General features: G+C 49.4%; 2 protein-coding genes and 1 long non-coding RNA gene across 3 annotated transcripts; 2 read left to right on the top strand and 1 right to left on the bottom strand.

Annotated features, from left to right (window-relative positions):
- Positions 1 to 10,384: 10,384 nt before the first annotated feature.
- Positions 10,385 to 11,959, bottom strand: LOC120682562 (60S ribosomal protein L12-1-like). The gene is made up of 2 exons (XM_039964520.1): positions 11,369 to 11,959; positions 10,385 to 10,610 (listed from the first exon to the last, which is right to left on the bottom strand). The coding sequence occupies exon 1, from the start codon at positions 11,869 to 11,871 to the stop codon at positions 11,371 to 11,373; it is 501 nt and encodes a 166-aa protein (XP_039820454.1). The 5' UTR covers positions 11,872 to 11,959; the 3' UTR covers positions 10,385 to 10,610; positions 11,369 to 11,370.
- Positions 11,960 to 18,885: 6,926 nt separating this feature from the next.
- Positions 18,886 to 21,887, top strand: LOC120684005. The gene is made up of 3 exons (XR_005679024.1): positions 18,886 to 21,237; positions 21,434 to 21,644; positions 21,725 to 21,887. It is a non-coding gene; the product is annotated as an uncharacterized LOC120684005 (long non-coding RNA).
- Positions 21,888 to 22,055: 168 nt separating this feature from the next.
- On the top strand, positions 22,056 to 25,062 carry LOC120681508 (late embryogenesis abundant protein At5g17165-like). Its single transcript, XM_039963018.1, has 2 exons — positions 22,056 to 22,340; positions 24,429 to 25,062. Exons 1-2 carry the CDS (start codon positions 22,255 to 22,257, stop codon positions 24,700 to 24,702), a joined length of 360 nt encoding a protein of 119 aa, XP_039818952.1. The 5' UTR covers positions 22,056 to 22,254; the 3' UTR covers positions 24,703 to 25,062.
- The last annotated feature ends 893 nt before the right edge of the window (positions 25,063 to 25,955 follow it).

Below are 25,955 nucleotides of genomic sequence, written 5' to 3'. Positions count from 1 at the left end.
TTTACGAAGTAGTATTCAGAGGCGTAAAGTACAAGAGCGATCCTCACAGATTGCATATTTGACTCGTAAAATGCAGATTTAACTTTGGGTCATTCAGGTCCCGAACTCACAGATTGCATATTTGACTCCCTAAATTTAGTGTGAGGTGTCCATCGACTGTTGTTTACTGGTAACATCAAAGCAATTAGCAATACTTGTTGCAATGTTGTTAGATGATGAGGTGGGACCAAACTCTTGCCAATGCTTACAACTGGAGGGGGACAATACAGGGAAGGAGCTCGAAGATTGTGTTGCGAACAACAGCGAGAGCCATGCTTATGGGAAGAAAGGTGTAGTACATGTCATAAGTTTTGGATTTAAATGTGTAATTTATAAGTTCGGGGATCTGAATGACACTCGAAGATATGTTTGCGGAGTCAAATATGCAATTTGCAAGTTTAATGACCGAAATAACACCCAAAGCTAAATTTAGGGAGCCAAATATGCATTTTACGGGTTCGGAACCGGAATGACGTTATGTGATAAGTTTGAGGACCGTCAGTGCACTTTACTCTATTTAGAGCCTCCTTAGCAAATTTGCCTACCATACCACACACCCACACATACTGGGCAGCTAGTCTTAGCTTTGTTTCGTCTCAACATGCTATCATGTCCAGTTTCTTTATACCGTACGTGTTGATGAATGCTCGAGCTTGCTAATCTCGAATAGATCGTGTTATTTAGCATTTTGCTCTTTATTGTCTAGCATGATTTCAATAATGTAGATTGGTACTTAATTAGTTGCCTCTGGTTAGTGGTTACCTTGATGTCTGCTAGGCATGACGCCTTTCATATGTACGAGTGTTCCGGCAACCGAAGGGAGAGGAAAAGAAAGATGAGGAAAATGCTCGGGGAAAGAAGAAAATTGTGTAGGGCATCAGCCATGCGTGCGCGGACAAGTGCAAGCACCGTAAACCGATGCAGGTGCTGCCCAGGCTTTTCGGCCTCCCCGCGCACCAGCATGCAAGCGCAATGCTTGACAGGCAACTGGTACGCTGCCGAGTAGTACTCGCTCCCACCACGCACCACCACGTTTTCTTTAGAAAGAAAAAAAAAATCTCTTGAACTTTGTCACCTGCTTGACAGGAGGACGGTTGCTAGCACACGAGCTGAGGCCCAAACCCCAACTTGACCGACGAAGCGATCAACACTCAAAAGCTAGCAGCCAATTAGCCCGTGCTCTAGGTTCTGCTTGGGTTGATGCTAAAATATTTCATACTGATATATAGGTAAACCTGTAATTTTTTATACTTAGGCCTTCCCAAAAGTTTTTGCACAGTACCTGTCACATCGAATCTTCGGACTCATGCATGAGCATAAAATGCAGTTGAAAAAATAATTAATTACACAATCTAACTGATTAGTAAAAGTTGAATCTTTTAAGCCTTATTAGTCCATAATTAGATATTATTTGTCAAGTAACAACGAAATGTGCTACAATACCAAAACCCAAACTGTTTCACCAACTAAACGCACCTTTACTGGGTTGAAACCAAAAACAATCCACCTAGCCAAATACTATTCTAAAATTTGCTAAGATCTTGATAAAAAAATTATGTGGTATGTCAATATTTTGGCATCCAACCAAGAGGTGCCCTCTGTCCTCACTCACAGGCTTGCAGAAACAGTTGGTGTGCGTGAACAAATTTTGTCCACACGCGTACCAGGGAGGGGAGCCAAAGCCAGGCAGCATGTCTACCCGCCCCGGCACGACATGTACTTGCACTCACATCGGCTGGGCACCTGCGTCACTGGCGAGGTGGGCACCGAGCAGCACGGCCCCCAAGCATCATTCTCGAGTTGAATCGAGCATGCAAGGGATGGCTTCATCGCTTGTTGCCTTCATGCCTTGTTGGCCGGCCGATCCAATCCAATCCATTGGCCATTGGGTGCCTGCGCTAGGCTACGGCAAGAGCGCGTAAGGAGCGTAGGCGTGCGGATCCGTGGGTGTGGATGGCTCGTTGTCACCGCCCAAGCTCGGCGCATGGCACAGCGGTGAAACGAGAAAGGAACCGGAGGGATTGTTCGCTCTTCGCAAGTTAACTCGCGTGCGTGGGAATCAGCAGTTCACCTCGTCGTAGGAACAGTAGGCGTGTACGAGCGTCTCTGGGTCTCTCCACGACTCCACGAGTCCACGACGCGATTTCTCTAGGAATGCCAGGTGACATCGACGTGAAGGAGGAGGCTCGATTGTTTTGTTTACCACTCCTCGAAACCGCGATCAGTGCGTGCGTGCGAACTTGAGGTCGTCTAGGCTGACAGCGCTTGCACGTGAGATTACTTCCACCAACTCCATCCATACGGGCCGCGTCGCTGTCTCATGAAAGGCTTGAAAGCTAAAGCTGGCCGGGGCCGCGAGCTCTCCATCCACCGCACCGCAGCGACAGCGAGCGCCGGGAATCTTTGACCACGTGCAATTGGCACAGAGAGTTCAGGCACTCTCAGCGACGTGCTCAGAAATCCAGGAACCGCACAAGCGTGACCAATCACCACTAACCCACAGTGCTAGTACACGCTAGTTACAAGTTTTCAAAAAGAAAGTACAAGCTAATTATCAAAAAAAGAGCACATATGGCAGATTGTCCAAGCGCCGGGCACAATGCTCCTGGATAGATTAGGATAACGAAATGTAATCTGAAAATACTTCAACTTGGAATCGACTGGTTGCTACCCGACCCCACCTTATTGTTTGAAATGAAACTGGGTCCATTTTCGCTTTTGCTCCTGCCTGTTCCGTGAACCAAACGGACCGGAACGGCGGCCGCAACCACAGCCAAATCGAAGAAGCTTCTTATGCTGGTTTCTGTGGTCCATATCCGTTACTCTATACCAGCGCAATCCCGTTCAGCGCAGCGAGCAACTCGCCGTGCACCAACAGTCCCTCGGGGTCGGGGCAACCAACCAGGCGCCGGTGTTTACCCCGGCTGCCAGCCGCTCTGCCGCCGGCCGCCGGCGACGGTGCCCCGGGCAAATGTTGGTGCACGGCGAAATCAGCGGCCACCCAATTTACCTAGCACATTGGCCACGCCATTGTTCATGACTAGCTCTGGGAGACAGAACAGCATTTGCAGGTTTGCTTAATTTGTAAGTTTTTATGTACCCACAACATTTTAGCTGGCTCATCTTCAGCATGAAAATGCACAATAATAATGCTGCTGCTGCTTCCGTAGTAGCATGCCGCGGATCACGCCTTCTGTGTCCGAGCTCTTGCCCCAAGGAGGACTAGTACTACCGAACGCCCGCGTGACTGGGATTTGGTTCGCTTCGCCTAGACGCACGACAAGGACTAAAGTGTCGCGGGCCGGCCTCGTCTCGTCCGCGGCATGCTCTGCCTCGCCGGAGCGCCGCCGCCGCTTCGTGGCTGGTGATGCGCGATGTTCGGCCCTTGCGAGCTTGCTTGCCTGCAGCTCCGATTGATTCTTTTTTTTAAAATAATAGCAGGAGCACTGCTCTGTCATATAAAAAAAAGAAGCATTCATACATAACACGTCGAAGCGTACACCACACAAACAAAACGCTCACAACACAACGCTACACAACCACAACTTGGGAGAGAAGCTGAAGCCAGCCGTCAAAATTGCGCCGTCGTCATCAATGTTGGGCCACGCCATATAAGCGGAGTCGCAGCCCGCTGCAAGCCCGAGCAGCCACCTGAACTCATCCACCACAGGACTGTCACCCTCAAGCCGCACACCCACGATCGTCGATCCCCCTGCTCTAGCGTTGCGACAGCAGAAAACTCCCATCACGGCACCAATGAAAACCACTGATCCCGGCCACTCTGCATGGGGGCCTGGCCTCACCCACTGCCTCTTTGCTAAGAACTCAGATATCTGAAACCGCTTTGAGAGCACCACTTCCGCCCAACCGTCACCGAGATCACCACTGCCATCCGTGCCGATTCAAGACCTCCAGCACCATGTGCCCTCTGCACATTGCCGCCAACACAAAGACCATGAGCACCTCCTCTGCTGCTGCACACGGGCCATCCAGACAACCCCCCACACTGCCACAAGCCGATACGAGTCTCCATAAGTGGCGCCTCCAAGGAGGGTGCGACGCCGATGGCGCCGCCGTCGCTCGTCCAGTAGACTGGACCGGGTTTTCACCCCAAGACCGCATGTTTCAAGACACGGCTCCCCATAGTGATGCCCCCCAACAATGAGAACACGCCCCAAGGGTGCCGTCACCACTACCACCCGCAAGAGTGCCGGTGAAGGCTTTCGCCTGGATGAACACAGCGCCTGCCTTACGCACGTTCACAGACAAACAACAACAAACAAGTTCCCCGCCGTCCCTTGCAACTCCACTGCTAGGAAGATGGCCCGGAACATCCCAACAATGCCGCCACGGCACCGCGAGAACATACCTGAGCTGGGAGCACCCAGCGCAAGCCACCTGGCCCCGCCACCGAGGCGACGCCGAACCCGCACAGCCGTCGAGGAAAGGAGAAGGGGAGCACCACCATCTCACCTCCGTCCCCATGTCCGCATGCAGATGTCCGCCGGCACTAGGTCCCGACCACCATGGCCAAGAGCGGCCAGCCACTCGGGTGTCCCCCACACAGGGCCTCCCGCGGCATTGAGCCCACCGCGCCCTGCACCTTGCAGACCGCCGCTGTCCCTGCGCATGGGCCGCGCCGGTGCGCCCCGGCCCTTGCGCTGACCGCCGTCCACGTCCTGCGCCAGCCACAGGCACCACAAGTGCCACTGCGACGCCACCACTGCTAGCGCCGCCTGCGCTGGCCGAGGCCGCCGTCGCCGCCGTCTTCAAGCACCTCCGGCCGCCGTCGGACCCCCACTCCGCACCCAGCCACAGTAAACCCCCCCCCCCCCCGCCGCGCAGCTCCCAGATCCGGCCGAGACGACGCCGGATCTGAAGGCCTTAGCCTCCGCCGCCGCGGGGGTGGCCCGCACCAACGAGCTCGCTCCGGGGACCATGGGAGGTCGCGCCCGCCCAGATCCGCCAAAGAGGAGGGGGGAGGCCACGGCGCCGCCTTTCCCATGGGCCGCGCGAGTTGACGGCGGCCCGCTTAGGCAGCGGCGCGGCGAGAGGGTGCGGGAGAGAGGGGCGACGACGGCTAGAGTTTGGGTCTCCCACGCTGCCCGCGCGAGGACAACGGGAGAGACAGAGCTCTCCGCCCAATTTCGCTCCGATTGATTCCACGCGCGAGCAGCTTCCGGTCCCCTCCGGTCCAGGAGACGGCGTCCAGTTCGTGTGGCACCAGGACAATCCTCGCCGGAGACTGGAGGACCGAGCAGGTGAGGCACTCTGGCAAACACATCTGGTCGTGCTCGTGCCACGGTTGGCCTCCGCTGCTGGCAGAGTGAGCAAGTCGTCGGTAGAGGGCCGCCACGTCCCGCGGGCTTCGTCGGCGTCTCCTCCGCCTGACGTGGAAGAGGGACACTCGCGATGCGCCAATCTGGAATGCACAGTATTGATCCGGCGGCTGGTAAGTGCCCAGTGGGTGGACGGTATTTGAAATACCGTCCACCCTTGGCATCCGGAAACGCCCGGAGGCGTTCACGCCGCGGCTCGCCGGAGCGGCGCCGTGCTCAGGCCTCCCTATCTTCTGTCCCCTCCGTTGTGGACACCTTGGTACGGTGCCATTACTGCCATGCCATGCCCGTGGTCATGCTCACCACCAACCTTCGCGACGCAACGCTCCCCCGGCCCGACGGCGTCGAGGACGCGATCCACCACGACGGCCGGTTCTACTCCATCACGCACACCGACCACGTCGAGGCGTGGCAACGCAACGCGGAGACCGGTGAGTTCACTGGCCAGGTGGTCGCGCCGAGGCTGGCTAACGAGGACATGCTCATGCGCCGCAAGTACCTCGCGGTGTCGACTGACGGGCGGCTGAAGGCCGTCCTCAAGCACACAAATGAGGTCGAGCAGCAGGGAGAATACGTCTATCTGAACAAGGTGATCACGCGCGCGCGTCCACTTCGAGGTGCAGGTCGTGGACCAGGCGAAATGGGCGCTGGGAGGCGGCGGCCGATATCGGCGACGCCGCGCTTTTCGTGGGGGTCCACGGCACCGTGTGCGTGTCGACGTGAGAGCACCAGGGCATCCGCCATCAGCACCAGCCGCATGCCCGCATCTACATCACGGACGACGAAGTCGGGGATGCCTGCGTGAGGCCTGGTGCCTGCGCCACGCGCAGGGCGCTAACTACCGTCTACCAGTACCAGGGCGCTCCTCCTCCTCCCATGGCAAGCGTGACGACACCGAGCTCCCGAAAACTGGCGTGTGTACAGCCTCAAGCGCGGCAAGGTGAGCAAGAGAATCTCTAACGAACGAAATCTGCACCATTCGCTGTGGCACCCCATTTGTCCACGTCGCTCCTTAATTAGAGCCTTTGGATGAATCCTTGGCGTGATCTGAACCGTCAGTTCATTAGCGTTGCCCCCATCGTTGGTTCTAGATACGTGTGGAGTTGTCACGCAAGCTCAGCTGCCTCACGAGTCACGACACGAGGACGCGCAGCTTCGTCAACGTCGATATATATTAAGCTAACGCCCCTTCTGCTTCCTCATCTGTTCATCTCTGCATTGCCCTCGTACTGCCCAATGAAAAAACGATTCTTGGTAACATGTTCGTCTGCTGATCACTGGCCTTGAAATATCAGGCTGACCAAAGTGACGTGAACTAGCTGCTAACCCTGACGCATCAATTTTATCTCCAGCCGCAGGAATCTAATACTGACGGCCAACCATGAAGAGAGCGGATTTCCGGCCAACCATGCATCAAATCCTGATCCGAGTAACTTAACTGTACCTGTTGGTAGCTATATATACATTGCATACTCTTCTCTACCTGTTTGTTGCTGCTTAAATTAGTTTCTACCAGGTCATCCTAGGAATTACTCATTTGAGTTCCAAGTAATTAATTACGGGATTATAGTGGCATAGGTGCATAGCTTAATCTGAACCCAATTTTTGTCACAGATCTCAGGACATAACAAATAGTTACTTTATTTTCAAGATACTAAGATTTACGGATCTGTGAGAATTCCATAGAAATCTTAATATTGATAGATGTACTGATAGCATTTGAGAAATAGTTGATGTAGAACTCCCTTCGTCCCAAACTTTTCCACATTTGATCAATAATATCTCCAAAAAGAATTAAGTCTAAATAAAAATGTTATATCCTATGATATTAATTTTATATTATCAATTTTTATAATTTTAGCTATTCATAGTCAATTTAAAATATTTGACTTTGTAAAAATCTAAATGTAGTTATATTTTGAAACAGAGGAAATAATACAAATTAGGTCAATTCAATGAATTGATACTTACGTGCGTGCATTGTGAGTGTATAAGTTGTATTGTGTAGTCTCGAAAAAAATAAACTAATACTTACTTGTTCTTAGTTTCTATTAGATGACTATCTAGGCTAAAATTTGAGGCTCTTTACCGCGCCCTAACCTGAATCTATAGGGTCAACATGAAAACACTGGCCAATTCACAATGACGCGGCAACGTCGCGCCCAGTGTTCTAGTATCTGAGCGAGGCGAGCACCCGTGCTGTGCCCGCCGCCGGCGCCTTCATTCTTGTGATCACTGATATTTTCCTTCCGTTTTGCTTAGGCACCCGTGTGCCGCGGCTCTTATTGTACCTATTATGAGTCTATTGTGTTGGTTTGTTGCAATTAATTCCCGACGTGGAATAAATCTTGATACCTTATTGTAACTATCATGAGTTCACTGCTAGAAAACTTACATTAGTACCAGGCGGGAACCCCCGGTTAGTACTGGTTACCCGCCCGGTACCGATTGGTCGGTACTAAATGGCGTCTAAATGGCACGCCATTTAGTACCAGTCGGTGTTACCTGTACTAAATGGGTTTGCACAGTACCGGTCGGTGTTACCGGGATTAAACGGTTTTGCACCCAAAAAAAAAAAGAAACATATGAAGAACAGCACACGTAAATGCGCGTGTGCGAGGATTCGAACTCATGACCTCCAGCCTTGCGCGATGCTCCCGTACCATTTCACCTACACATCACTTGCGATTAGAGGCGAGATACATTCCTTTTGAAGTAACCCGTTGTCGGTGTTCCGTATCTCCGGCTAGTAAATTTGTAAGCGCGTCACTACTTCGGATGGTAATGCAAGGACCTGACACGAAGGTTTATACTGGTTCGAGCGAAATGTCCCTACGTCCAGTTCGAGCTCTCGCGCTCTTGCACTCAAAGTTTGCAGTAGGGGTTACAAACGGGCGAGAGAGGGAATGTGCTTCCCAGGTCTCTGGTGAAACGAGCGAGTGTGTGTGGTTGGTCGATCGGTTGGTTTCGGGTCCCCTGTGCATGGGGTGCCCCCTGTCCCTTTATAGTCCAGGTAGAATTGGGGGGGATACAAAAAGGATGGGAAAGTAAAGAAGGAAAAGCTGCGGGAGTCGGATGCATTCTGGTCTTCCTCTCCTTTGGCCGGACGGCCTGGGTACGGCCCCTAGCCGCCTATATCTTCGGTGGCAATCTTGCTCCTCTGACTTCCGCCCCTGGCGATCATGATGGATGGGAGAAAGTCGTGGCGTGCTGCAGCTGTTGTCCCGTCGCAGGGACACGTGTTGGCGATCGCTTTGCCGGGGTGCTGACGTTGTCAGGGATGGGCGTCCTCTCCCTGTCCCCGAGGACGGTCTTCCCGTCCTTAGAGCTGACTTCGGAGAGAGAGGGGGGGGGGCGTGCTCCGTCCCATCGGTGAGGCGTTGTCACATTGAAGTATTGTCGCGACTGCCCGGGCTCATGCTACGGTATGGGCGAGTAGTCATGTCAGCCCACGCAGGCCTTCCCTTGACTAATGATGGTCTTCATGCTTGCGGCACGGTCAAGCTGTCATGTGGGACCGCTCCTCCTCCCTCCGTGGGGGTCAGAGCGATATTTCCCCGCAGGGTTCTGCCGAGGCGGAAGCTTCCCGCGGGGGTCGGGCGAGGCGCAGACCTCCTCGCGGGGGTCAGTCTGAGGAGAGCGGCTCCTCAAAGGTCGGATGAGGTGGGACCAGCCCCCAATGGGCCGGCTACACTTGCCTTGGATTGTGTTTAACTAAACCTTATTGGGCTTCTATCACTTTAACTGCGGCTTTGGGGTACCCGTTACTTTTACCCTCATCACCCATGGAGAATCGTTTAGTACCAGGCCAAGACACCGATCGGTACTAAATATCACATGTTAGTACTAGCCGGTGTCTTGGCCAAGTACTAAATGGGCGCGTCATTTTAGTACTAAATGGCTCTGGGGACTTTCAGATGTGGAACCGGTACTAAAATGACTTTGTGCCAATGTTTGTACCGAACTAAAACATGCCTGGTACTAACGGTCATGGACGAATGAGCCATTTTCTATCAGTGGTTTCTTGGTACACCTATTATTTCCGATCCGGAATAAATCCTATATAACTAAATAAGACCTTAGTACGCTGCACCGTTGATTATGGATTAGCTGGAAGCTATGGTGACACTGAACACAACTTTCAGGCTTGGACAGATTCTGAATTGGACTCTGGCTTTGAAGCTAAAGCCTAAGGGCATGACGCCTATCCTAATACATATCAACGCCCGATGGGAATGACAACATGACAAGTACTTCTACTTGTTTCATTCGGACACGCAAACTTGCAAGTAACTTGACAAGTTGATCCTGCACGCAAACTTGCAAGTAACTTGACAAGTTGATCCTGCACGCAGGCATGATGCTTCCATTTTAGTATCATGCAGGCCGCGGACAGCAACCAATGCGGGTTTTCGAAGGTCACCATCTGAGAGCTGTGCTGCCATGATCTAGGCGGGGTTTTGAAGGTCACTATCTCAGAGCTGTGCTGCCATGGTCTAGTCTCACAATTTGTCACAGTTTTACAACTGAATGTAAAAAGTTGGTTTGAGCGCTTCTTGCATTTACCAGCACGCGGTTGCTGTAGAATCGAGTTATGGAAGCCTTTGAGCTAAAACAGCCCAGTGGGCAAGAACGATTATGACAAACAGAAGCAGAAGATTAGCGTGATTAGATAAGGAAAAGAGTAGAAAAGCATAGCAGACTGGCAACGCTTCAGGCATCAGGTCATCTTCCGTGTTCAGCGCATAAACTGACAATTGTTCAGGGTTATTAAAACGACGAAACGAATAGAGAGTAGATTTTAACAAAACGATGGACATTTTATTGTTTAAACGGACGTTTTAACGTTTAAACGTCGATTTCACAAAAACGTTTTCTCGTGAAAACATCGTTTTCACGACGTTTAAACGTCGTTTTAATAACCAGGCAATTGTTGCACGCAGTATTGACAAGAAAAATACGAAAGCAAGGAACAGAACCACTCAAATCAAGGGAACAAAAAGGTATATGGAACTTCCGCCTGACAGGCAGTATAGAGATAAAATGAGCGAGTGCTTAAAACTCCATTCCAGACTCCAAATGGATGCAGTAGTAACATTGAGGTCTCTCACAGCATAACTACTAACGCAAGACAAAAATAGGCGCAGCCACATTGTTTGGTAAGGTAAATAGACAGCAGACGGAACAGAACACTTCAGTTGCATCTGATGATAATCTCCTTAGATGTCTAGCCTGCATAGAGAACAAACTAATTATAGACGATATATGTGATGGATTTCTTCACAACACATGAAGAAAAGGAACATCGCTAGTAAAAATATGTCAGTCAACTATAACATGTAGGCTGCCATAGAACATAACTACATAAGCAATACTACCATTATATTGTTGCCAAAAAAAAAGTACAGGCTGGAGATAAATAGATGATTCCTATGCAATACAGGGCAACCATTTGGAGAAACATCAAATAATCAGGCCACAGAAATGAATAGCAGTGATGAAAAAAGAGCATGGTGAAGTCGTGTATAAACATGTCCCCACGAACATTAAATCACATCATTTCATTAGACTGTTCCTCATAAACAAATGCATACAGATAAACTTCCCAAATTACAGGTAACAGAGAATTGAATAGAATGACCATTTGAACTTTTCAATAGTTGTTTGTCGAAAAAAAACTTTTCAATAGTCACATGCCAAGATTCAGAGTACGATTTATTGAAAATAGAATCCATCAACCAACAGCATACCGTGATAGACGATTATGCATCACTACAAGAACCAATGTGGCGACTCTAAAGTTTCCAGCTTTGGTAATCCCAAAGCAATACATAAAGAATGAACAGGGATCAATGCTGAATTTGGCTTTCGAGCGGCTTACGGCAACAAGTCCTAGAACAAATTACAGAGTATGACAAGCATTGGTTTCATTTCAGTTCTAGCTATGGCGCGAAACAACGAATGTAAAACGAAGAGCTGACGTATTTCACCTTTACGCGGAGGGGATTTCGACCTCCCCATCGTCGATCTCCTGCTGCAGATCCTTGGGGTCCTTGCCGTCGACGGTGCAGCCGACGCTGACGCAGGTGCCGAGGATCTCCTTGACGGTCCCGGCCATCTCCTTGGCCATGGACCTGACCCTCATGGTCCTGGCGATCTCGATGACGTCATCGAGGCTGATGTTGCCGCTGTGCTTGATGTTCTTGACCTTCTTCCTGTCCCTCTCGGGCTCCTTTAGCGCCTTGATGACGAGCGCCGCGGCGGAGGGCACGACGGAGACCTTGGCCTGGCGGTTCTGGACGGTGAGCTTGACGGTGACGCGGAGGCCCTTCCAGTCCTTGGCGGTCTCCTTGGCGATGTCCTCTCCGATCTTCTTCGGGGAGAGTCCGAGCGGGCCGATCTTAGGGGCCAGCGACGACGCCGCGCCGACCTCGCCGCCCGTCACGCGGACGAAGACCTCCACCACCTGAGAGGGGTCCAACTTGGGCGGCATGGCGGCTGCTTGCTCGGGAGCTGGGAGCGGCGGCGGCGGGGTGGTGTGGGTAGGGTTTGGAAGCCTGAGGAATGGCGGCGGCTTAGGGTTTCGACACGGCCGCGTTATATAGCGGCTCAGTTTCGCTACGCGGTGCGCATGGTGGCTTTGGGCCTTTCGGGCAATTTGGAGGCCCACTTAAAGCCGAGCTCAGTGCAGCTGTGTGATCGTTTTGCTTGAGCTTTGTGCCCTGGAGTTGATTATGGGCTTATGGCCCAGCCGCCTAACACTGATTGGGCTGTGTCTTTTCGATCGAACGGGTGCGCTCCACTGAAGCGGCCCGCGTGAACAAGTCCAGGGGGTATGCGAACAACGATTGGGCCACAAGAAGTTTGGATCCGAGAGGAGAACAGAGACAGTGTACCGTGTCAACAACAAAAAGCCTGAGTAACCCTTTGGAAGTCTCGTCACAATAAACAAAAGGGTACATCCACATCAAGGAGATGGGATGGTTGAAACGTGTGCCGACCTCCAAGGAAATTCTCGCACGACCGGATGGATCAATCATCTCGACACGTCGGTCATGGCCACACTTTTGACGTTCCGCCTGCTCCGCGCGGTGGTGATCGTGGGCTCCCCGTACAAAATTCAAGCGCGGCCGGTGAGCCGCGTCATTTTCGTCGCGGCGATTCAAAGCGTAGACGGAAGACTACGTTCACGACCGGCGAAGGTGACAAGTCGTGCCGTGCATGGCCGGCCGGATGCTTATCTTATCCTCTCGTCCCGGAGGGAGGCTCCTGCACCAGGGCATCGTGCTGGAGGTATCATCATCTTTTGGCTGGTACCTGTGCTCGTCGCGCATCCAACAGCGCGTGTAAAGGGGCGCGAGCGTCCCCGGTTGAGCCGTGGCCGCGACGTCGTGCATCTCCGTGGCACGGCGTTGCACGGCACGGCCTGCGCAAGTGGTGGTGGAACTGGTGCGCCGGAACAGAAATGTCAAGCGAAGGAATCACGTCGCGGGGGGAGATGGCGTCGTCGTGCGCTGGGAAAGCATGGCATAAAAGCGCAAGGAATAGGGCTCCATAACCACAAACCACAGCACCTCATTCCCCTTTGTCTTGTAATAACTAAAGTTGCGGCCGCAATCCAGCGTACAATTAAGGTTGTCCAGGAATCCTTGTACAGCTGTACTTGATTTTGGCGATCCGGTCCCATGATCCACCACGGGCAGGTTCGCCAACACCAACGGCGCCGGTGTGATTGGTTTTTTCACTTTTTCCGATCGCATCGGCCCGTCACCGCGGCGCCGGACGGACGGTCCGTCGCCGCAGTAGGCCAGTAGCGACCGGTCCGTGGTCCGAGTGCGCCGGGGCGCACCTCGTACAAGCCGCATCTGGTTCCGCTCTTCCACCGCCCGAGCCCGTACGTCACCCACCATCGGCATCATCACACCGCATCCGCCCGCGCGCGCGCGGTGGCGCTCGAGGGCGGTGCCATCGCGTGCCGTGGGAGCGCGACGCGTCGAGCGCCTGCACCGGCCATGCGCTGCGCCCAAGCGGCATGGTGGCGTGGAGCCAGGTTCGATGCATGGGTCAGCGGTGCATACCGCAACGGCACGGATGACGCACGCGCCACGACCACGACGACGAACGGCTGCGCCTGCGTCCGTTACGTGTGACTTGTGCCTGCACGGTGCTTTATCCAGGGGATAGCGTATGGCATTGGCATGGGCCATGGGACGTGCCGGAACGGCTGCTGCAGATAGCCCTGGCCCGCTGGACGTCGCCGGCAGGGGGGAAAAAAAAGAAAAAGAACTGGACCGTGCGGGCTGCCGCAGACGCTTCCTTCGTCGTTCCGGCGTCTAGCTCGACCCAGCGAGAATGGTGAATAACCTGCCAAGATTTTTAAGGCAGGCACATTGCATAAAGGTTTTGATCTCCCCCTTCAAAAGATAAAGGGAAAGGATTTTCATCTGCAGGGTCGACGCAATTCATGGAAGCTGCGGTCCTTTTCGGAATTGATCGAAAGGAAACCTCAAATCTGCAGTCCGGGGGGGTGGTTAGTTGGTGATGAGTTTCGATACTGTAGCATATTTCGTTGTTATTTGATAATTAATGTCTAATTATATATTAATTAGATTTAAAAGATTAGTCTCGTGGTAATCAATTAAACTATGTAATTAATTATTTTTTAATTATATTTAATGTTTCATATATGTGTTCGAAAATTCGATGTGATGGTTACTGTGCAATTTTTTTTCACAAACTAAACGCACCCTGAAACTGCGCGGTGAACTTGAATAATCGGTCACATAATCCGTGCTGTGGTGTCAACCTGATCCGTGGCGTCCCCCCAGCGCACACGAGCACGGCACGTGCGGGCTGACGGTTGGTCGGCGCTGCGTCAGCAGGAGCATCTCACGGCGGCATATTCTGAAGGGAGGGAGCAGAGGCGAGGTGCCCCACTAACAGGACCTCTGATAAAAAAAAATAGAAAAACAGGATCTGGGTACAGTCGCTGGTACTGTACGCCCCACCAGGTAACCACTGTACGGCGCCGCGAAGAAGACGAGATCCGGCGCCTCATTGGCTGTTGGCTTCGCTTGGTTGATCAAGCAAAAGCTTGGGACAGGGACTGGCTATTTGTTTTTGAAGGTTTCTCGAATCTCCTCTGTGATTGTCATGAGTACTGTACTTGCAATAGCTTCTACAGCATATAAAACTGTCGATGAGATAGAGACGGGATGAAAAGGAAATGTGCATTGGCGTTTAAAGCAACTCACTTGAGTGCACCGGGTTTTCTAAGCCTCAAATTTCACCAGCAAGTAAAGTGAACCTTGATATCGATCTGCTGCATAGAAATATACTAAATCATAGAAGGTAATGTCTCCATTCTAAATTATTAGTTGTTTTGACTTTTCTAAATTAATAGAATTTATTATGCAGCTAGATATATTATATGTGTAGATGCATAGCAAAAATTAAAAATTTAGAATAGTTAAAACAACTAATAATTTAAAGAAATTTTTAAAGAATTTTTACAATGATTGAAAAAAATAGGAGCCGTCCATCTGATAAAATTCTACGATGATGAAGGTAGGAAGTACCTAGAAGTACCTTGGATAAAATATACCAAAAATGGGACCGAATACTAATTTAATTTAATTTTTATAAATACTTTCTATATATCAACGGTTATAAAAAAAGTTCAAAGTAAAAGTATCTGAAAGTACCTATTGGTACTTTACAATCATTGTAAAAGAGCTCAATAATTTAAGATGAAGGTTATCATTACCTAAAACGTATATGGTTGACAAAAAAAATCTACATTTGACCAGTACCGGTCGAAATCTCCTTATCTCCACCTTCATGCGAAGAATTATTGTTCAACAGTTTCTCCCCCAACCTCTTTGGTAAACCACCCACCGTCCATTTCCCTGTCACGAATTGAATAGCACGATCCTTAAAATAAGCAATTATTAGACAAACAAATAAACAATTAGTACTGCGTTACGTGTGCCATTACTGGCTGCGCGACCAGAATAGTCGGGTCAGCCGCTCAACGAAAGAAAGAATAGCCGGGTCAGTAATTTTATTTCTACACGCACTTGCCATCAAAGAAACGCAACACGGAAAGCGCCATCTCCTGAGGACACACAACACTAGCAGGCTAGCACTAGCAGCAACGCGAGGTCATCACATACGTTGACAACTTGACGTTAACCCGGCCCGCCGATCGGCCGGCCGGCCCAGCGTTGGTAGAGGCCCCAAGGTGGCCGTCTCCCTCCGGACAGCGACGCCGCTGGCCGTTGGTAGGTACTTCTCCGTCGCGCAGCTGGGCGTCCCCATCATGGTTAACCTTACCGGTGGGAACCGGTCCGGTTTGACCGGTAACCGGTCAAACCGGTCCGGACCGGTTCCGGTTCCGACCGGTTCCCAACCGGTCCAAATTCAAATTTTGAATTTGAATTCAAAAAAATGAAAAATTCTCAAAAAATTCCTAAAAATATTTCAAGGTGTGATGAATCTAATGGTGTCAAATTTTCTCAAAAATTCGTTCATTTAGTATGGTTTGCGGAATTTATAAGTTAAATAAAAAAAACGTGCATACGAAAGTATACAAATACAATGTAAAAGTAGTATAAAAAAGAGTTGGAGGGTTCATTTAGACTAAAATATGTTGTACAAACATTTATTTAGTATACTTTGTGGGCATTTGAATTTAAAAAAAAAAGAAAAAAATTTGAATTTGACCTGTACCGGTCAAACCGGCCGGTTACCATCCAAACCGGCCGGTATACCGGCCAAACCGGCCGGTATACCGGTCTAACCGACCGGCATACCGATCGGAACCGGTTGAACGGGGAAGTTTGAATTCAAATTTGAATTCCACCGGTTCCGACCGGTAACCGGCCAAACCGGACCGGTATACCGGAACCGGAGGCCGGCGGTTACCGGTCACCGGTCGGATACGTGAACCCTGGTCCCCATCGCGGTGACCGCCACCGGTCGCCGTCACTGCGGCTCTCGCTCTCCTCCCACCGCCGTAAAAACTATGCTCCGGCCGTGTTTAGATAGAACAAAAAAAAATTGCGACGAAATTTTATTAATTTAAAGTACTAAACAAAATTTATTTACAAAATTTTGTAAATCGTGAGACGAATCTAATGATACTAATTAATTCATGATTAATTCATAATTAGTGGATGGTTATTGTAGCATCACTGTTGTAAATCATAAATTAAGTATGCTCATTAGATTTGTCTCGCGATTTACAGCCCATCTATGCAAAAAGTTTTGTAAATAGACTTCATTTAATATTTTAATCATATGTCGAAACATTCGATGTGATGTCTTTTTTTCTATTTACGGGTTTACAGGTAAGTTTCCTTTTTGTTTATGCAGCGGTAGCCAGGACTATTGCGGATTTGCGGTAGCAGTAGCAAGCCAGGCCCTAGTTATTAAAACTGAACTGGACCGGCGGTCGGACTGTTAAAAGATCGAACCAGAGCCTAAACCGTCCGGTTCACTTAAAAGACGGTCTGTGTAATCGAACCGGTAAAAACTGTTAAACCGACCGGTTTTTGGTGGAACCATGAACCCGTCGGTTTCTTGCGAACCGTTCCGGTCTGCGACTCTGCGCGTGCTGCTTCGCTGTAGTCCGTAGAGCGTGGCTTCACTGCTGCATGGCTGTGTTCACTTCACTCTTATTCTTCCAAACTTTCCATCACATCGAAATCACATCAAAATATTAAATATAACAAATAACTCATGCATTGAGTACTCAATGTAGTTAAATAAAAAAATTAATTATATAGTTTTGATGTACGTTGCGAGATGAATTTTTTAAGCCTAGTTAGCCTATAATAGAACAATATTTACCACAAACTAATGAAAAATATTACAGTATACTACAGTGTCCGATGTGATCTTTTTTAACAGATTTTCGCATATCTAAGGCCTTGTTTGGCTCCAGGACTTTTTTTCAGAAGTCCCTATCACATCAAAAGGAATCTTACTATTTTATAGTATTAAATAAAATATGTTTATAAATGTTTTTTGACAGCTGAGTGTTTTTTCGCGAGACGAATCTAATGAGCCTAATTAATTCATAATTTACTACAGTGATGCTATAGTAACCATTCGCTAATCATAGATTAAGATACCTCATTAGATTCGTCTCGCAGTTTAGCCCCAGGATTCTGCAGTTAGTTTTATAATTAATATTTATTTAATACTTCTAAATACTAAAAAGTCCTTAGGACTTTTTTAAAGTCCCTGTTTCTAAACACCCCTAAACACAGCCCATGTTGATGCCTGATGGAGACGTGGAGTGCAGCATGCACCGGTGGGCCCGCTGTCTCCTCATGTTTGGAATCTGAAATGTGCATGCGCGGTGGGTGGTTGGGGGCTTGGGGCAGCTCCATGTTGACTTTTGTGTGTTGGCAAGATATTAGCTAACGTAAGCGCATTCAAATTCAAAATTTCATAACTTCTTTAAATGAACTCCAAATTAGATGAATAATATATCTATTTTGATTATCTGAATGAGCTCTTCGCAATGACGTATTTTATTTTAGCATTCAAGATATTTTTGCAGTTGTGAATATTTGAATTACTTTCTAGTCTTTATGTTTTCATACACATATTTCATATACTTGGTAAACAACAATAAAGCCTCGGATTTCAGTTATGTGATGTATGTTAAGTGTTAACTATCTCTTTCTCTTGAGAAGACTTGTTATTTGAATTTGTGGATCACATGTTAAACACTTAAACTTGTGATGCAACTTGTGTATTTGCATATTAGTATGTATATATACATACATATATGACCGGTTCAAATGTATTTGTGGCCGGTTCACTCAAACGGTCCAGTACTATTGAACCGGCAGTTCAACCGGTTCTAAATGGTTGAACCAGTGAACCGAGACCCTCGCCGGTTCGATGACCGGTCCGGTTCTAATCGGAATGGTTAAAGTCCACTGCCCTGCGCTCCTCTCCCCGCATCCCACGGGAAAAACGGGACGCGTGTCGCGATACCGCGAGCTCTGGCAATTTTGCAAAAAAGTACTCCTATTTTATAAAAATTATAGATAAACCCATTCCACCCGGAGTGCACAGTACCCACATTCGTAAATTTTTTACAAAGACCCTCAAATTAATGTTTATTTCCACACAAAGAAGAGAAAATCTTATAACACTGTTGTGTTTGCAAAAATCCCCCCAGGTACTTTTTCGTTTACGCCCTCCCACCCCACCCGAAGTCCCGAACCCTACCCCCTCTCCCTCCTCCCGGCCGCAGCCCACTCCCTCGCTCTCCTGCTCCCCGCCGCCACCTCCACTCCCCTTCTCCCTCTCCCTCTCCGCCTCCACTCCCCTTCCTCTCTCCGCCTGCTTCTGTCACATCTCCCTGCCGGCGCTCCTCCTACTCTCTGCCCCTGCTGCTCGCTCTCGCAAGATCCAGATCGCCAGCGGGAGGGAGAGTTGGTGACGGCGCAGAGGTCCGCGGTGGTGGGGGTTAGCGAGAGAGAGAGAGCAGGGCGCGGAGGTGGAAGACGCGCGGAAAGAGGCAGTGGAAGTGGAGGGGGCCGCGGCGCGCGAGGTTCGGCAATGCGTCGACCAGCGGTGACGCTGCTACAAGCGTGAGGTGCGTCGCTGCAAGGCGCTCAAACCGGTAGCCAACCGTTGCCGTCGGCGACGAGGGCGGTGGGCAGCTGCACATCGCCTGCACGGGCGAGGGCATGGTGTTCGTCACCACATTGGCTGGCTTCCTGGTGGACGTCGAGCTCCTTGACCTGCCCTCCGGCGCGCCGCTGCTGGACGAGCTCGCCGCTGGCCCCGCCCTCCGGGGCGCAGCTGCTAGGCGAGCTCTCCGTTAGCCTCGGCGCCGACGGGTTCCGCCCCTCGGACCCGCTGCTGCTCGTGCAGGTCACGGATTTCGCCTGCAGTGGGTTCATCGCCGGCAAGTTGCTCTTCAGGTGTGCCCGGCTCTTGCTTTCCTTTCTTGTCTTCAGTTGTTTGCCAGATCTTGTATAAAAAAAATGTTACTCTTTGTTGTTAATCGTGTCTTGTCATTTGCTCATTAAAATTACTACTACCTGATGATGGATGGATCATGGAGAGATAAATCGATTTATCTTCTATAATCTTTCGCCTGCTATTATATTGCCGTGGTATAATCTGCTACTCTGCCATGTTCTGAATGTTCCTAGCTTTTCAGCCTTCCATGCTCCAAGTTTGCGCCTTCAAATTCAGGCTCTTGGGAGCCAGATAGTAGGAAAGTATTAGCATTTCTTATTTCTTATTAGCTGCTAATTTTTTGCTTGAATAGTGATAATTTGCTAGGATTTTGCAGTCACAGATTATTGTGAAACCCGAAGAAGCTTTACAATAATCCTGAAATGCAATAGAAAGAAACCCATTCATATATCTATAGCTATCACCTTTCACGCTTCTCCACTGTTATTTGTTTACCTCTAATTTTCCTTTCCTTATTTTAGTCTCATGTTAAAAATATCCCAATTTATTTTTTAATGCTCTATACTATTCAGTCTGATGCTGGACAAAATATCATTAAGGAATCTCAACTTATAGCTCCCCAAAATGAAAGAAGTGATCAAGGTGATTAGCATGAATGTCTTGGATGTTTTAAAGACAGATCAAATCTTGATCATTCTGATTTTTTTCACTGTTAACTCCATGAATGCAATTCGTTCAAAGAAATGATAACGGCGTCAAAGGAGGAGTACGAGCAACTTCCTCCCTACATGAAGAGTCTAGCATCCTGGGAGGTCTGAATTTCTTACCCACTTGGACGCCTATAGAACTGTATGCATGCTGGATATGCATAGTCACAAAATTACAATATGTGTTTCTTGAAATTAGTAACTTTACTCTCTAAGTAATAAGTAAATCAGTTGAAGACAAATATTCTGCAGCATCTTCACTTGCTATTTCCTCAAATTATTGCTTTTTTTCCTTTGTCTTCCTGATACAAAATGGACTCGTGGTGTCGTGATTCATGAGCCGGGGCAATAGCTATGTTATCAGTGTGGTCTGCCTCAGAGTTGTTTTGTTCCATTAGGAATTGCAGGATGGAATATGCGAATTAAATTCATACTTTGGCAGTAACAATGCATTGAATCAAAATGATACTAGAGCAATAGGACTTGGTATGTGCAGTTACTTCTCTTCGCTTGTAAATTTGGAAATTTCACATGTTATAGCACTCTGGACAAAAAACTTTTTGTTAGGTTGTTTCATTGCCACATGCTCTTGAGGAATTTCTGGTTGTGTTATGGTAGTTAGCCATGGTTCTTACATGTGGCAAAATTACACTCTTTGAGAATAGCAATCGTGGTTTTCAAATATTAATTTTTGGAAGTATTGTGACATAAGGCTTGAGAATTTATTCTTAAATGTGTGAATTTCATCCTAAATTTCTTTAAAAGAAATTCACTAATGCATTTGTGATGATGCCTTCATGCAACAGCAAAGAAAATTGAAAAGGAAATGAAAGGTGTTGATCTAAATGTTCATGCACTTGTCATCCTTATGTTAGAAAAAGTCATTCATTATTTTCACATCCCAGGAACAATAGGAATTTGAGTACATATGCACAATTTAGACTGCCACTATGCTGTATAGAGTACACGAGTACCATAATGCACACCCTGCACCTGTATTTCCTTATACTCATTTGTGGTCTTTGTGATAGGTTTTGACTTTGGAGTATAATGCCTGTATCATGTCCTCATTGTGCAACAGAAGGCCCCTGGTTTTGTTATTCTTCCTGCTCTCCTATGTTTATTTCTAATTTTCTTGTGTGGCTTCTTAACAGGTTGGAAAATTGCCAATAGAAGTTGTTGCATCCAGAGGATAGGCGGTATGCATTGAGATTGTTTTACTTGTAACAAACCCTTTGAAGAAATTTTCAAACCTGAGCATTCCTCAAATGCTTAAACAAGAAGCATGCATCCTTGCTCTCTAATATTTATTTGATTCTATTGCTGGATTTAACAATTGAAATGGTAGGGTGCGCATTGCATGACAATTTCAAATAAAATTGCTCTATATTGCAGATGCACTGGTACAACTGTCGGAGTTTGTGACTATGAACCAATGTGATGGGCGAACTCAAAATGGCGCAACTTGCAGGTAGAATGGGATGAACATGAGTATGGAGAAGGACCTGAAAGAGTTAGCCTATGGGATATTAAAACCCCAGAAAACTCTCTGGTTTTCTCTTCTCCATTGAATTTGAAGCAGCTAAGTGGCTACCCAGTTATGGAGGTACATCTCTTCTCTACCATCAGCCAGGTTTTCATTCTTTAGTATTATGCAGCAAGCTGAACTTACTTTTCCATTCACAGTTCATGGGCTGCAAATTGAATCCGTAAATATGTCATCAATTCCAAGGGCACAAGCAAATCCTTTTGGTGACTTGAAACACATGGAAAGGATCAGCTCAGAGTTGACTTTGATGCTTCTCAATCAAACTGGCTAGACGATGTTAACATGTTGATGTTGTATTTACTACCGAATGTGGTGGTTTCGGATTGAATTCATCTTATATTATACATATATTTTAATTTTAATTTTTTTATTTTATAATTATTTATATTTGATTGTTGAAATAGTAGGGCCGCATCGTGCGCCGAATGTTCTAGTAAAATGGCCTGCGCGGTGGTGTGGCGACACGCCGACACCGGCGTGCTCAGCGCCCGCCCGCAGGCCTCCCGGGCCCCGGGCGCTATAAAAGGGGGCCCTGGCCAGGGAATTGGAAACCCACCACCACACCCTTTCGACTTCTTCCCCCATCTCGCAGCAGAGGGCTGTGCTGCTGTTCGTCCGGTGACTCCTCTCCCGCGCTTGCCCTTCCTCCCGAACGGCCGGTCCTTGCATGGCAGCAGCAGCTAGCTTCAAGGGGCGGGCGATCGCTGGGAGCTTCGTCAGCCGCGTCCTGGCCGGCAAGGCCGCCTCCCCGAGGTACATGCCCCGAGAGGCAGCCGATCTCTTTTCGTTCGTTTGCTCACATCACATAGGAGGCAGTAGATTTCTAGGCGCTTGTTCTTGCTCAGTTCGTCCAAGATCTCGTTGCGGCAGAGAGATTTGCTTTTTAGGCCACTTTTTTTTAGCTTTGCTTTGGGTTCCTGCCTCGGGTAGTGTCTCCTGCAGCTTTTCCTGCGACACGGGAGATGCAGGACCATTTAGCTTCGTGGTTAACCACTGATTCAGCAAAAAAAAAAGATCTTGTTTTTTTATTGATTTACTATGCTGCAAGATGTCCAGCTGCTATGCCAGCACAACCTAGCAAGGTTTTTCAGAAGTATACAACCTTACAATTGTAGAAGGATTATTTTCTAGCATGATCTACATATGCAACCTGTATTTTGGGACCATCGCCCAGCTTGTTAAATTAATCCTATCAAGTCTGGCCTGTCTGAGAACACAATCGAAAGAGGGTGTACCAGGAATGGGAGCTTTGCACCTGATCGCCTTGCACGCTTGAACCAGCAGACGACACTCCCCCAATCGTGAGATCGACATCCACGGAGATATTTTTTCCTGCCCACTTCAGACTGTCAAATCCGCCCAAAAAAAAAAACCCTGCCTCTGCCAGGGAGGAAAAGGCCAAGCCCCGCACTGGATACACTCCAGCTCCAGGCGCACCCACACCCACACCCACACAAAGGGGATGAGAGGCAGTGGCGACACAGTCACGCTCACACCGGACGTGCACACGGAGCTAGCTGCCCAACGCAGGCAACGCTTCGCTTTCAGAAAAGTTCTCGGTGGCGGACGGATGAGGGATGGGTCTGGTGTCTCTGGACTCTGGTGCGCGGTAGTTGTCGCTCGCTCCACCCGCCACCCGCTCAGGCAGCGGCGGATCCAAAGGGGGCAGCCCCCAAGCCCTTAATTACATGTAAATTACTGTAGCAAAAATCTTAAATTATCATTAAATCTTCACACAAATCAGCATATCTATTGTTTCAGCTTCATTCTCTCTCATCCTGCATCCGCCACTGCCCTCAGGTTTCCCTTGGTTTCCTTCGACCTTGGTTTCCACTCGAAGAAAACCATGGATCATTATCAGGAGAGAAAAAAGAAGACCGTGGACGGGGAGTGAGGGAGAAGGCAGGAGAGTGAAGAGGAGGGGCCCGGGACCAGAAGCCTCCTGGGACGGCGGGGCTACCCCCCTGCCCTTTCGCACCCGGCCCGTACGATTCCCATCATCGCCGGGGATGCCCGGATTTGCTGTGGGCTGTGGTGGTGGGGGGGGGGGGGGGGGGGCGCTAGGTGGCAGGTCCATCGGACGGTGCGGGATGGCTGGCCGTGGTACGGCACGGATGGACTCGCGATCGGATCCCGTCCGTACGCGGTGGAGAGAGACCCAGAGAGGGACCCTCCTCCAGTAGTCGAGTCCTCGTGCCGCGCTTATCCGCACTCACCGAACACATCGCGTGTCCTCTTCACCGCCGCCCGCGTGCAGGCGCGGGCCGTGCGTGGAGGAGCGGGTGGAGGCGGGGCCGCGCATCACGTGCGCCGTCGCCATGGGCCGCCCATTGATAATTGACTTAAGACTTTGAGAGATGGGCTGAAATCTTATGGATGGCGCCGTCGGACTTGGCCTCCAACGCCTCGCGGGTCTTCAAAATTTTTTCCAAACATGAAACACAAGTGCTAGCAGTAATCTTGATTCAGGATTGGGATCCGGGTTTTCCTTGTTCCGGTCGCTGTTTTTTGTCGTGACATGTCTCGTGGCGAGGTTTTTTATCGTGACAATTGAAATATGTACGCATAGCTCGTATCATTTTGCACTTTCTTATGAGCAACTTTAATCCTAGCTTAACATGATAGGGCATCGCAATTATCGGCTCAATCTGCGCACATCAGATCAGTAGTAGTTGTTTGGATCGGTCTCTCATAGTTCCTTCCGAAACGAATATTCTTTCATCAGATATGTCAAGCGCTCTTGTTATCACGTTGTTCTCACTAATCACTGTCAGCCACGAGTCTGTTCTTGTTCATCGACCATTCTGACCGGACCTGTTGGTCGGCGTGTGCGGTGTGCAGGAGGGCCGTGCACGCCTCGGTGTACGACAAGAACCTGGAGGACCAGGTGCGCCCCGCGTTCGTGCCGGACGATGTGATCGGCGGCGCCGCCAACCCCGACAAGTACTGGGCCCCCCACCCCAGGACCGGCGTCTTCGGCCCGGCCGCGGTGGACGCCACGCTGCCTGCCGCCGGCGCGCCGGACGCCGCCGCGGATGCTCCGGGCACGGTGCTGGACCAGAAGGTGTGGTTCCGCCCCCTGGAGGACGTCGAGAAGCCGCCGCCCGTCGCCTGAGGCGCGACGGCCGGACGCTCGCAGCCGGCGCGCTGCCTTGCTGATAAGGCAGGGAGAGCCTGGCGCTGATACGCCTATCACTCTGCTCAGCCGGGCTCCCTTGCTTATAGCTATAATACTGCTTGGTTAGTAGTGGCTCTGGCTGTGGCGCTGTGCTTATAGTAGTACTGGTTTCTATTATCGTGGTGTGACTGTGTGAGTAATCGGGCATGACGGGCCTCAGGACCGGTAGCGGCTGTACAAAAATGATGCTCGTGCCTGTAATAAGAGCAAGCAGGAGGTGTGTGCCCGTGCTGCTTGTGGATGTGATGTACCTGTATTCTTATCAGTGTTATAAGTATCTGGATCCTTGGTTGTGCATGTTTCGTGTCCTGCTTGCTAGTAGCCGTAAAGATCACACTAGATGCTGTTAGCTGACTAGTTTACAGATACACCTGTCGTGATAAGATACCGCTGTTATCACTCACCTGAGCATACCCCAATAGAAGTTGCTGGCATTCTTCAACCATTGCTTCTTTCAACTCCCCCCCCCCCCCTGATCTGCTCCTATTGATCTGCAGCAATTCTGCATGTTAGATATGTTTTGTCCCACCAAACTCAACCATGCACAGATAATTGAATTCTATGGCGTAAATTACAAATTGGTCACATGTGTGCTGAAACACTCGGATGTGTGCTGGTGAGTGGTGTTCCCTGTGGCTGTGAAACACCTGTGACAAACAGTTCTACAAGCACTTGACGCGTGTGTTTATGGGCCTGATGCTCTTTCACACCTGCCAACTGCTAAGATTCCAGATGTGTGCGTGTACGGCTGATTTTTTTGTTCTGGTTTGAAATCGCTGTCACTGTGTCCCTGGAGTAGTGGCATTCAGGGCTGAGGACGACTTGTGAGGGAGAAAGAAACCCACATGGCTGAATCGGCGACTGCGGTTGCTAACGGACCCTGCAACGTTGCTGTGACTGAATCGGTGTGGTTGGTGTTTCATGGCTAGGGTATCCTGGGTTAAGTTCCCATGTGGTGGCACAGTTGCCACTGAGTGGGAGTAGTTCGTGTATGATCAACGTGTTTCCATGTCTTGAATCTCCTGTGGTCGAGCTGCATCAGGTGGCCACATTCCAATCTGATTGAAGATGCGTGCAGGATTCAAGAACATGCGGTGCCTCAGGAACAGCAATCATGTGGATTCTTGTTGTGACAGAAAAGCTCGGAGCATTTTGCTTCATGTTCAGATTATTTTCAAGTTCAGATAATG

Source organism: Panicum virgatum, chromosome 7N (assembly GCF_016808335.1).
Source record: "Panicum virgatum strain AP13 chromosome 7N, P.virgatum_v5, whole genome shotgun sequence".
NCBI lineage: Eukaryota > Viridiplantae > Streptophyta > Magnoliopsida > Poales > Poaceae > Panicum > Panicum virgatum.
The sequence above is the reverse complement of the archived record's forward strand: the minus strand, read 5'-3'. Positions and strand labels throughout refer to the sequence as shown.